The sequence below is a fragment of the Heterocephalus glaber genome, unplaced genomic scaffold (genome assembly GCF_053883595.1).
Source record: "Heterocephalus glaber isolate CG9 unplaced genomic scaffold, H.glaber_assembly_v1.0 deba00001831, whole genome shotgun sequence".
Taxonomy (NCBI): Eukaryota; Metazoa; Chordata; class Mammalia; order Rodentia; family Bathyergidae; genus Heterocephalus; species Heterocephalus glaber.
In genome coordinates, this window is record NW_028258491.1 from 853,903 (window position 1) to 868,040 (window position 14,138).

Sequence of the window (14,138 nt, forward strand, 5' to 3'; positions counted from 1 at the left end):
CTCACAGCTTGAAAAGGTAAAAAGATATCTAACTCTTATCTTAATGTTGAAGAGGGGATATAGATGACCAAGGAACAGCCTGGAATGTCTACAGTGTGGTCTAAGCCTAAACTTTTCAGCACAGAAGACTTTTGACTGTCCAATTGCTGAATGGGGGCAGTTTGTTTTTCTTTTTGGTCGTTTCCTTTTGTTTCTTCTGCTTTGCCTATAAAATGGATCAAACTTTATCTATAAAGGAAAAACCATTTAAGCAATATTTACAATTCCTCTCAAAAATGTCTAAATGTAAAGTTTCCAAAACTCAACTTATTGAACTTTTAATTGTTATCCATCATCAATGCCCTTGGTTTCCTTTGGCAGGAAGTCTGGAGGTGGATGACTGCAAACATGTGGGACACAAATTAAGCTAGACTTTAGTTCCTGTAAAAGTTCTGCATCATGCTGCATGGCACCTCTGCAGAATCACTATTTGCTGTATTTAAACAAAGAAAGCTTCCTTTAAAAAGCTTCCTCTTCTTCCCTCAGCTACCTCCGTAGGCCACCTTCTACCTCCAAACTCCTAGGGGACCAAAAGTTTTGGCTAAAGTGGGGTACTCTAAATTATAATCCCACATAACAATTCGACCTTTTTTCTTAAAAAAGGCTAAAGACAATGCAAATCAAGCCAGTTAATTAGGATGAATTTATCAGGAAGAAGAAACCTTTATCATTATTTTTACAAAGGCTTAAGGACGCCACAGCCAGTACATCTGAGAGTGCACACAGATTTAAAAGCATTTGTGTTGTGTGTGTTTGTATGGTGTGTATTTGTCCATCTGTCTGTTCAATCTGTGCTAATAACTGGTTCAATGCCTATAGCTGCTTTGATTAAGCTCAAGACTTTTGATTTTTTTGACTGTTTTGAGTTTTCCACATGAAGCTGTTTATATAAGCTTTCAGCCAAGAACTTATTCAAATGCTTGTGGTTCACATATTTTAATATTGGGCTAATTTAGATCAATTAATAAAGGTAAAATATCTTTAAGGTCAATGACATGTTTCCACTCAAGTTAACCAATCAAAATGATATCAAATATTGGTTTTATAAATAAAATCTCTATTGTATGTATGCAATAATTTAAAAGTTTTCTCCTAGGTATTCAAGACATAAACATGAAAATGAAACCAAATTTATATAAAAGAGTGAGGACTCTTATGAGTTAAAAAGAACAACACACAGCTTCTCAGCTCTACCATGCCCATTGCTATGTATGAGTTCCACTCTTGTAAGAGTATAAATTAAAGCCTCATTTTTGTTGACTCTGGAGTCCAATTTAGGTCTGAATAAGTCAATTTATTTCTTACAATTTTGTTCCTCATGGACTGGGACCTGGGAAATTTATTTCTCATGATTCTTCCCCCATTTTTGGGTGGCCCACTCTGCCTAGAGATTCTGACTTCACACCAAAACTGTAGAGCACTCAAGAGTGTTCTTCTAAAGACCACGAAACTGATGCAGGGGGAGATAATACAGACACCTGCAGTGACTGGACAATGTTGTACAGGAGCCAAAGTAGAAAATTGAGCTGTAAGTACGGCCTCTTGGAGGTTTGAACATCTTTGAGAGTCAAATATGTGACTAGGTTATCTTAAATGGAGACAAAATACAAAGATAAATAATTCAAAGTTAAAGGGAATTAAGAGAAGCTCAATAGTGCAAATCAACTCAAAATAAAAATTAAATTGGTAAACAAAGGTAGGGAAAAAACTCTTCCTGAGATATTGCACCAGATTGTCTGCTGGATATCAATACCATTTGCTAAATTTGCTAGAGGTCTTCGTTACAAAACTTAGCTAATTGATAAATTCACTTTTGAATTCCAATTTGAGTTGACATTTTTGTTTAATTGATATGATTAAAACATTTCTTGTGCATTGTATATTTTTATACAACAATTTCAGAGTCAATGAGCTCTTTTGCTGTTTTAATCAATATAACAAAGTTATTTAGGTGTTTGGAAAATTTTTCACAGTCAGTCAAATTTAAAATATAACAATCTGAGACCAAAAGTGTGGAGAGAGAAGAGTACTTTAAAATTTATAAGGTCTTTGCAAAGTTTGTTATGGTAAGATTATAGTAAATAGGATAGGGATGGAAACATGGAGAGAGCTATAAATAGAGATTTTTTTGATATGAGATGATTTAATATAATAAATATTATTTTTTCTTTCAGGAAAAAACCATGGAAATTCCAACAAACATAGATGGTTTGATAGATTGAGAAAAAATTTCTAGAGGATGCAATTTATAGAAAAAACTATGTATACTTAATTATTTTGAGCTTTTGCTCTTGTTGGTCTTGTTCAGCCCAAGCTGTTTCTTCTAAAAGCTCCTTGTTATTCAGGAATGATAAGGAAGCTAAAATCCTGACTCTCATCAGTCACTTCCTTCTTTGTCTGGTGCTTTTAGACAAAGGTTATAACTCTCATTTCTGAGATTAATACTAAACATGAGCTTTTCTGCATGATTATCAGAGGCACCTAGACTGGTCAATGACAAGAAGCAGATCAAAACTGCTTCCTTGGGTAGTTCTGATCTGGCATGTGGCAATCATTATTGATAACTTCAGAGTATATTAACTATATTTTAGTTTCCCAAATATATATGTCTTCAATGATACAAAACTAAAAAAACCTTCTCATCATACTGGTAACTTCCAGGCTAAAATTATTTCTGGTGGTAAATGTTTAGGCTCAAATGTCTGGCTTTTCCTTAGTTTTTTCCAATTATTTGTGATAAAATAATGTCCATCCAACATGAGACAGCCAGTTAAAAAATGCATACACTTTTTCAGGTTTATGCTTATGTTATTGTTATGTGTGTGTCATACATATGTTACATACATGATCAAATACTGTATAGTCCAAACAATGTCACATGAAATGTTTATAGACAGATATGTTCATCTTAGATCATACTCTATTTTTAAATTTATATCTTTATTGATACATTTTAGGTATACAACACATTTACATTTATCATTGGGTGCTTGTAACTGAACATGCTGTGTCTTAGTTCTTATTTTTCCCCCATTAGCTGTGTGGCCTTCACCCCCTCCACCTTCCCTATTTACATAGACTTTGTTTCCAGTTTTTTTTCTTTTTCATAATTTTTCCTTTCCCTTCTTCCCTTTCCTCATCCCCTACACTTTTGGACTTTTTCCTAGTTCAAATTATCAATTATTCATTTTAATCATTTCCATCCTTATTTACACTCTCAGTTTCTCACACTAGAAAAACTATTCAGTATTTACACATGTGTGTCCTATTTATTTCACTTAAGAGTATGTCTTCAATATGCATCCATTTAGCTATAAATGTCTCTAGTTTTTCATTCTTTATGCCTAAGTAGTACACCATTTTATTAAAAAACTACATCTTTATCCACTTACCAGTTGATGGGCTAGGACTACAGGCCCCATTTGACCCAGCCATTCCCCTACTGGGTATCTTCCCCAAAGAATTAAAAGACTCATACCACAGCGATATATGTGCACCTATGTTTATAGTGGCATAGTTTGTAATAGCTAAAGCTTAGATCATACTCTATTAAAAAATAACAAATTTAGGTAAAATTTTCTTCATGTTATTTGATTTAATGATATCATCAGGATTGTAATACTGGTATGTTTTGTTTCCCTCATAATCAAGTTTTCAGGATAAAATTTTATAATTGCCATATGTTAATATTCTATAGGGATTCAACTTATAAGACAATCATGATTGTGAAAAGTTAAGTTCCCTAATTAACTCCTCAATATTTTCACTGATTCAGCATATGCTGTGGAGACTGTACAAGTGCATAGTCGAATGATGAGACCTTCTTTCATATGTTTAGACATTTACAAGGACTTTTCAAGTAATACCCTAACCTCTTTTATGTTTTATATATATACTCTCACTCTAGCCTTCCTGGTACTCTAGTGGCAAGCAATGCTCTGGATAATGCTCTTGCTTCTCATCAGTTCTTTTATAAAGGGCCTAAAGCCCATGTTCACTCCTTCCTCATCACAGGTAATCCAGCTAAAAATGATTCATAGGAGTCCTAACTGCAGAAAGAGTTAAGATCTATTTCTCAAACAGGAGGCAACACAAATTGAAAGACATTAAAATTTAACAAATAAACCTAATCCATCATATCCCTTCTGATAAATTTAAATATATTTATCTTTCTATAGATAGCTGCTCTGATGAAATATATGCCTCCTTCCAGTATGGTGAAACTATAAAACATGAAAAACATCTTTAAATTCATGTTTCTCTGTAATAGGATTACCCACACAAATTAAAACAGAATATGGCCCTGTTTTATACTTCCACTTCTCTATGAACTTTCCTTCAACTCTGGAATGCTATGTGAGTCCAGGTATATCCTCACAATCCCATGAGACAAGCTACTATAGAGCAAGGCAATGAGCTCCTCAAAATCCAATTATTAAAACAAAAAAAATGTGGACTATAGTGGGAAGATTTCTCCTGTAGCAAAAATGACACAAAGCACTTTTTATTTTCACATTTTAAAAATTGTGATTCAGAAGGTTTCAGAGCTGTGCAGAACAACTTACCTGTGAAGCTGAGCAGACACTGCAAAGCATGACCATTCCTTTCACTTCCAAAAATGTGTTTCTTGCAAGGTCACATAAATCAATTATGAGTCCAAAATTACAAAGATAAAAAGACTCTTTATATTTCTGATTTTGCTGACATATATACCACATACAAGTAGTGTGACTTATTGAGGTCTTGTTCTTACCTCACCTACCTTTGACATAGTTACATAGGGAGATCCAAAATCACCTTTTTTTCCTCTAATGACAACTCATATATAGGCAGATCTTAGCTTCCATCTCCTGGCCACTTAAGGGACTGTGGGAGGGACTATAGTCAGTCTGTTTATTCTAATGGTCATTGTCTGTTACCCCACACATGGTATTTCCTGGCAGAAAATTTTCCATTATGCATAATCACCAGTACTTCCAGTAGTGGTTATTGTATACCTTTCCAGCCCCAATAGTATATTAACAATTTTAATATCTTTCAATTAACCATTCTTCATAGTATGATACTTAGAAAATGAGCCCAAACTTGGCACTCTACCACTTTCATCCAGGAGTGGATAGGAAGTATCACTCTTAAACACATCACTTGGATGCTTGAACATATCAGAAAAAAGCACTTTCTACTCATTTTGATCACAACTATTATTGATGCTTCTACATTGACCACTGCTGTGGCTATAGCATCAGTTGCCTAAATTCACTCTATCCAAACGGCTCAGTCAATGAATGGCTATTTACAAAATATTACCTCAGAATTACTGACTCAAACTTGTACTGAAAAAGGAATTCTAGAAAGATTTGATGCCCTTGAGGTAGCTGTCATCTGGCTTGGTGAATTCCAACAGGTCTTATGGACATATAGTCAACTTAATTGTAATGTTTGGTTGTGCTCAATGTGCATTCCTCCTATTCTTTTTAATCATTCTGAATCTTGGGAGGAGTACCAGTACCATGCCTTTCCTGCAAATCTATAAATAGACACTAATAATCTTCACAAGCTTGACTTCCTAAGCTTTAAACAGAGGTTTATAACCTTACTTTAGTTCATCTCAATGATTTTACCTACTTTTTAACACTTGAAACTGTTTCTCTGGCTTCAACCTTCACATATGGGTTCTTATAGTTATTGGAACAATCTTTTTTTCTGCTCTTTCTTGAAGTTCTAAGAGCATTCTAAAATGTGTTCTAATGCACCCCCTGTGCAGAATCCCTAGTGACCTTTCTACACCAACCCCAACACTGCTCTGCCCTCTACCCTTTCTGCTCTGCTCAATCTGAGGTACAAGACAAAAAAGGCAGATACATGGGGAGACGCTGGCTGGCAGAGTGATTGGATTGAATGTAAAGACCAAAGGACCCTTAGAGCAATAGCACAAGGATACTGGAATGAATGATTAAAGATTTCAGCAAATCTTCAGGACAACAGCTAAGCATAATCAACAATAATATATTCTTAGAGATTTTTGTCCATTATTGCACTTCATGTGCCCTGAAAAGTTTGTTTAACCTTGGTCCACATGTGTCATGTAGCAAAATATCCTTTTTCTTCCCTACTCCTGTCCAAAACTCCTATATGAGTGCTTTTCTTCTTCCTCTTTGTTCTCACATCCTTGGGTTGCAAATAAAAGGGCTGAAGTTTCTCAGCTTGGCACTGTTTTTCTGAGATTGTCTCACGCTAATGTTTCTTTTTTTCTTTTTTTTTTTTTTTTTTTTTTGGTACTGGGGATCGAACTCGGGACCTTATGCTTGCGAAGCAGGTGGCAGAACCACTGAGCTAAATCCCTGGCCCAATCACGCTACTGTTTCTTGGTAAAGCAGTCCTTCTGGGCATCTTGGAGTATAAGGTGAACTGCAAATCTGACCAATACTTCATCCTCCGTGCTGCCATAGTCACACACTGCAAGAGGGAAAGAGTAAAGATCACTGGAAAAGAAGACAAGTGAATAAACAATAGAAAGAAATCAAATGCCAGAAAACCCAAAATGACAAGAAATAATGCACTGCTTTTAGTGATAGCAATATATGTTTTCTCAGCTCTGCAATTAAAAGACATGGATTGGAAGACTGGATCAAAAAAGGACTCATTTTTATGTGGTCTGGAATAAACACACCTCATCTTCAAAGATATACAGAGACTCAGATTGTTAGGATAAAATAATACTCCAAGCTACTAGAGCACTAAAGCATGCAGAAATATCTATATTCATATCTAGCAAGGTAGACTTCAACCAAAAACTGGTCAGAAGAGACAAAGAAGGCCATCAAATAGTGTTAAGTGTAAGAGCTCTCCAAGAAGTGATAAAAAATCATAAATATATATGCATTGAGCTTTGTGTGTGTGTGTGGTACCAGGGTTCAAACTTAGGACCTTGCTCTTATGAGCCTGGAGCAATGCTACTGTTCTAAATCCTCAGCCCTGCCCTGATCTTTTGCACATTGACTTCATAAAAATTATTACTTGACATTGGAGGACTGTTAAACACCAAGATAATCATTGTGGGGGACTTCAACAGTTCCTTATCACAAATATATAGATCACATGGACAAAAAAATCTGAAAGAACCACCAAAATTATACTAAGGATTAAATGTACTAGCTGATAGCTATAGAATATTTCATTTCATGTTAACACAATATACTCCCATTTAAATATACCATAGAACTGTCTTCAAAAGAGGGCATTCTTTTGGCCATTAAATCTCAAAATTAAAAAAAAATAATTGAAAGAATTACATGCATCCTGTCAGAATAAAACTTCAAGTCGACAATGAAAGAAACTATAGAAACTGCATAAACATTAGAGAATTAATGATGCACTTTTAACTGTTTGACAGGATTTTGAAGAAACTGGAGGAATTAAAAATATGCTTCAATCAAGTGATACTAGAATAATTACTTATCAAAATGTAAAAGACAAAATACAATTAGTACTGAGGAAAGTTTATAGCTGTGGGTACAAACCTGAAAATGGAGCAGGCCCAAATAAATGACATAATGATGCACCTTTCAAGGACCTAAAATAATTAGAGGTGAAATTCTTGTTCATGGATTTCACATGACAGCTGTGGCCACCCACCAACTCTAAGCCCAGCCTGTATTTGTTTTTTCTTGACTTTGGGCAGCAGAGTTGCCAATCAATCAACTGATTTGATCATGGAGTAGGTCATTGTCCTAAAAAGTCAGAAACTCCAGGGAGAAATAATGTTCTGGACCAGTAGTGCTCACCCTAGGAGAAGCCCACAGATATTATAAGCTGCAAAAAGTATGGGGTTTTATAACAGCACTGACTCCTTTAAGGCAGGCTAGAGTTAGAGAAAAAACCCAGTGCAGTGCCCACCACATTGCCAGAGTGCGTTTAATCAGGGATCATTTGGAAGCTCTTAATTGAGACTGAGCTACAGAACAACTATAGAACAATTGCACTTCAGGGTTCCCATTGGTACTTTCCCACAGTGATTGGGAGAAAGAAATTTAGGAACTGGAGATTTCCAAAAGCTTAACGGATCTTTATATAATTAGCTAACTTTGTTATTTCTGTTGATTGCTGTTCTACTGTTTGTGTACTTACAGTAGTCAAATTTAGCAGCTATTTACTATGTGGCAATATTTGGTTTGTATTGGTGTTTGGACTTTCATTATAAATTATTATTTATAATCAACTGTACATTAGATGTTCATAGGGTATGTCACTATACAGTTTGTCTTTGTTGTTATTACCGTTGCTGATTGTATTACTGCTGTCAAGGTGGCATAGTTTCCACTATTGATTAGGAGTTTTTATGCCACAATCCAGACTGCTTTTGTGGCAATAACAATATTGTGGCTCTTCCTGGAAAACTGTGTACTGGGCCAAATACATGCAGCTTTCTCTCCCAAATAAATGCAGGCTATTGAATCTTGTGAGGGTCACAGGCCTAAAGTTAGCCAATACCAGAATGTCTCACTGAAAACCAGATAGTAACAAAAGAGGTCTCTGCACTAGTAATTGTGTCTTCCAAATTAAACAATCTACAACCTCACTACATACACACACACACACACACACACACTAACACCAGCCCCTCCCATCCTTAAATACCCACACAAATCATACTCTCAAAAACATTAGGAACATGAAAAAGCAAGCCAAGTGCCTCCAACTCCTCGAAAGCCAATGCATGGTGTGCTGAGGGGGTGGAAATCAAAAACCACAGTCAAATTAGTACAAAATGCATAGAGGAGATAAATACACATATAAGGTGCCTAAAACTCAAAGAAGACATAACTAAAGAAAGAATAGATGTAATAACTGAAATGGTGAGTGGGTTTCCAGAAGACACCAATGTGAAGGTAGCTGAGTTAAACAAAAAGACAAAGCATGAGTGATCTGCATAGCAAAGAATTAGAGTCCATGAAGCTGTACCAGACATAAATTCAGGAAATTAAAATTCTATTGAAAATATGAGCAGCAGAAATACCCAATGTGAGGACAGATTGTGAGAACTAGAAAAGAGGTCTGCTCTTGGGGAGCAATTATTCAGTCAATTATTCAATTAATTATTATTAATTCCTTAATAATTTTAAGGAATTAATTATTCCTTAAAAGAAAAGAATATGGAATGTGGATACAGCAACTGTTACATGACACAATGAGGATTAATATGAGATTTATTTGAATTAGTGAAAATCAGAAGATGGCAAAAAAGGCATAAAAAAACCTGTTTACCAAAATAATAGCAGAACACTTTCTAAATATTGGGAAAAATTTAACATACAGATAAGTAAGCCTCAAAGAGCCACAATCAGAAAAGAACCTTCAAAAAAGACGTGTCATAGCTAAAATCCTCAAATTCCAAATTAAGGACTGAATCTTAAATGCTGTTAGAGAAAAGCAGCAATTCACCTATACAGTTAAACCAGTGAGAATTATAGCTGGCTTCTCAACACATACTTTAAAGGGCAGGAGATCTTGAAGTGAAGGGTTTTGATCTCTAAAAAAATTCTTCTAACCTACTATGATTGATCCTGCAAAATCATCTTTAATAATTTATGGAGAAATAAGACATTTCCATAACAGAGAGAATCTTAAAAATTCATGACATAGAAGAAAGGAGAAGCAATAGCAGTATATTATTATTAGAGCAGGATCTTTAGGCATTGTTTCTGGCACAAGTCGCACACATTTAAGTGAACAAAAGTTAAATACATCTAATGATATTCAGCAAATAGATAGAATCCTGTAACACAATCCAGCAGCTAGATTTTGATGGAAAGTACATTGTATGCCAAAACCAAAATTAGTGACAATGCAGAAACATTTATCTGAAATTATATTTGTTGTCTGGCTCAGTAAATGGCAAGTGAAATCCCATATCTCTTTATTTATCTTGCAGTATTGTGTTTGGTTGAACTACAAGAAAAATATTGCCTTGCACTGATATATGATTAGAAAGGGCAGGAGTACTTTAATCATAGTTTCATATAAGTTCTTGTCATGTATTGCATAGTAACACAAAAAATACTTATGAAGAATAAATGAACTTTGGAAACTGAAGCCCTATTAGTAAATTTTTCATGGTCATATTTATTTTTTTAAGACTTCACTATTGGTCATGTGAAAAATACCAACAGAGAGAAGCCATTCTCCTAAACATAGAACACTTGACTATTCAGTGTTAAAAGTTTTGGATTTACTATAGTGTAAGTAAATTAATTTTATAATCAGATGTGAACTTTAAAATGTATTGATTATCCACTAAGGTCTGAAATATTTTTAATACTTCTATATTTAATAATTGTCAATCAGAAAATTTAGTTATGAAGAGCTCTGCTGGAAATTTAAGTAGTCTCGATTCTTTGACCAAAAGTCCTCACTAATTAGAGGCTGGAGGAAATGTAGGCTCCTTGGAGCTGGGATCACCGTGTCCCCAGAGCTCATCAGAAGTGTGACACCTACCCGTCCTTGGTGGACACTCAGCAGGATCTCAGGTATTTCAGAAGCAGGGCTGCAGGCAAGGTCCACACTGGGAGTCTCACTGAGAAGTCAGTTTGCATTTTACTCCCTGAAGAAATAAGCAGGAGCAAGGAGCTCATCAAGTCTCCAAATGTGCGAAAGTAATATTCCTGTACTGAAGCCTGACTCATCACTGCTCATGTACCTTTTTACATATTAATACATGTATTTGTCTTAACATTAGAACTGCATAAGCCATATACAAGCATCTATTAAATACTTTAAAATCTTAAGCAGTGTAACTGTTTCAGTTCCTTATGATCTTTGTGTGCTTGAAGAATAGCCAGATTGTTTCAGATTCCAGAGTTCATTTTAGGAAGTAGTTTTCAAATGCTCTCCAAAGATCTATGTTTCATGTTTGGTCCAGATCAAGGGAAGAAATCAGAGTGATTGGATATTACCTTAAAATGAGTCATCATCCCATGTAAATTCTATATTTTCTTGACCTGCAGTTAAAAGGGTAAGAAAGAAATCTATAAGAAAATGAGATCTATGGGGCATTTCATGCACATCAAACTGGAAGTCGTCTTTCAATTAGCAAACAAGGTTGAGATGTTTACTATTAACAATAGGAATTGTATTCTTCTTCTTCTTATTAATTTTTATTTTTATTAACAATAGAAAATTTTAACAATAGCTGGATTTTTAATATATTTAATAATGGTAAATCTTCAGATATATTGTTATATTTCACTCATTTAACAATTTCTGGAGAAGTAGTATTCCCAATCTTTCTGCTGTCCACATTTTAAATTGTGAGCTAAATAATTGCAAAATACTACTGAGCAAATGAAGGAGACTTAGATGGTATTATTCTTGAATCTCCTCTGCTGCACTGGATCACAATGCTTGTGAAGAACAGAAATGAATTTAGCACTTATGACATGTGATAAGAAGAGATGGAGAATGGGAAGGAGAATTGTATGGGTCATATCTGTTACTTTCATAAAGGAAAGTAAAAATAGGTATAAGTATGTTTTTCAAGTGTAACCTACTGGATGTTAATAGTGTCAACTTTATCAGTTAGTACCAATTTTGATAGTAACTTCTGTGCTGAAATTATTTTCTCCTCACTTAGAAAAATGAAGCAAATTGAAGTAACCACATGTTATTCAGAGAAATCCATTCATTTATGGCTAAAACAAATAATTGATAATTTGAAATAGGAAAAGGTCCAAAGGGGTAGGGTGGTGGGAGGGGAAGGGGAAAGGGAAGAAGGGAAAAGAAAAATGATGAGAAACAAAAAAATGGAAACAAAATCTATGTAAATAGGGAAGGGTGGTGGGGGTGAAGGGTGCATAGGTAATGGAGGAAAAATAAGAACTAAAATACATCATGTTCAGGTACAAATACCCAATGATAAATGTAAATGTACTGTATACCTAAAATGGACCAATTAATATGTAAATTTTTAAAAATTAAAAAAATATTCTATAAATAACTAGAAAGCCATATGAATGTGTGACTAAATAAATAATGATTATTATGCATGGAAAGAAAAGAAAAATTATCAATGGTTCTGTAATGTCAAATTACATATATAGTATTAACAAATATATAGATGATAATAGTTTATATATCGTATTTCAATTTTGATTCTCAAAAATGAAAATAAAATAATACCAAAATAAGAACTCTATAATTAATTTAATACTGAAAGAAAATTTCTAATGAAATTACTTAAGATTTAGAATGCTTCAAACAAGCTCAGGTAAGTAGTTAAATTTACAATAATGATTATAGAATGAGGAGATTTTAGCAGAAGCTTTGAAGGCAAGTAGAAGGAAGGTCAGGAGGGAAAAGTGGCACCTAAATAAATATAAGAATCCATGCACAGCAGAAAGTTGCATTTCAGAGGCATAATTCAAGAAGTCCTTTTGTTTGTTTGTTCTAAGTTAAAACATGCAGACAAGAAAGCACAAGAGGGGAACAGTCTACACATCTACACAAGGAAAGGAGAATTTCTCTGATCTGAATCGAATGTCATAAATGATGATGCAAACAGGGAAAGATAGTGCTGAGACACACAATTCTTGAAAGCACCTGAAGGGGGAGAATGGTGTGGGGTGACTGGTTGGTGTCATTCTCAGCCTATTCCTGTAGAAACTAACAGGAAAGCTATCAGAAGTTTGGGAAAGGAAAGAGAAATATGTACATTTACTCAATTTCAGGATATTTAATTTTATCCATTTATTCTGTCCTGATTTCCTGATTAGAAGCCATATTGTAGTTTTACCAGGTGCTGTACAATCTGCTTGTGGGATCATCAGCTCACTTTAACTGCTGACTCCGCAGGTGGGGAGACATGGACAACCTCACTGTCTTCACAGAATTCCTCCTCATGGATGTTGCAGGCTCCCGGGAGCTCCAGGTTCTGCAAGGTGTGCTGTTCTTGCTGATTTATCTGGGAGCATTAACAGGGAATCTTATGACTGTCACTGTAACCTTGACAGACACACATCTGCACTCTCCCATGTACTTTTTCATAAGCAATGTGGCCCTCCTAGACTTTGCTAGCATCTCAGTTATTGTTCCCAAAGTCATAGTGAATTCTATGACTGGTAATAAATCAATCTCCCTGACAGAGTGTGCTGCACAGATTTTCCTCTATATACTTTTTGCAGAGGTTGAATTTGCCCTTCTGGTGGTGATGTCCTATGACCGCTACATGGCTATTTGCCACCCTCTGCACTATGGGCTCATCATCACCCCGAGTCTGTGCTCCCAGGCTGCAGCTGGCTCCTGGGCCTCTGGTCTGGTCTACTCAGCTATCCACACAGGCTGTATGTTCAGACTTCCCTTCACCAAGACCAATGTGATCCAGCAATATTTCTGTGATGTACCTCAAATTCTAAGGATTTCATCTGCAGATGTCCAGTTTTCAGAATTTGCAATCATTGCTATAAGCATTTGCCTTGTGTTACTATGTTTTTCTTTTATGTTTATATCATACGTTAACATATTTTTAAGTGTGCTTAAGATGCAGTCTGTGGAATCCCGAAACAAAGCCATATCCACCTGTACCCCACAGTTAGCCATTCTCCTGCTGTTCATCATTTCAGGGACAATAGCTTACTTAGGTCCCACTGCAAAGAAACCATCCCTTAAGAATCTGCTAACTGCCATGTTCTACACTGTGGTGCCCCCATTTGTGAACCCCATCATCTACTGCCTACGCAACAGGGAGATCAGTGCTGCTCTGGGAAGGATGTTCAGCAGATATTCTCAGTTCACAGTCAAGGATTTTCTTGATTAAACCATGAATAGGAACATATCAGCTGAAATTGATTAAATTTATTTGCAATATGTTCTTACACTAGAATCTACACCTGTAAATTATCTATTTTAGTTGCTTTTATATATTTTCTTGTCTGTTCTTTTTATGGTGAAGTTCTTATTTTCTTTGCTGGGTATTTTGTATATGTTGTATATTATATGCCCATTTCCTGAAATGCTAGACATCTTGTCCACATGTTCTGAAAATATTTGGGATCACTTTGCGCTAACAAAGTCAGGCACCATAAGAAGCAGGTCATGTATTACATGTT

The 14,138-nt window shown here is 35.2% G+C and overlaps 1 protein-coding gene across 1 annotated transcript; it reads left to right on the forward strand.

Moving 5' to 3' along the window:
- Positions 1-12,895: 12,895 nt before the first annotated feature.
- LOC147820621 (olfactory receptor 14I1-like) lies at positions 12,896-13,846 on the forward strand. Its single transcript, XM_087204013.1, has one exon. The coding sequence runs from the start codon at positions 12,896-12,898 to the stop codon at positions 13,844-13,846; it is 951 nt and encodes a 316-aa protein (XP_087060139.1).
- The last annotated feature ends 292 nt before the right edge of the window (positions 13,847-14,138 follow it).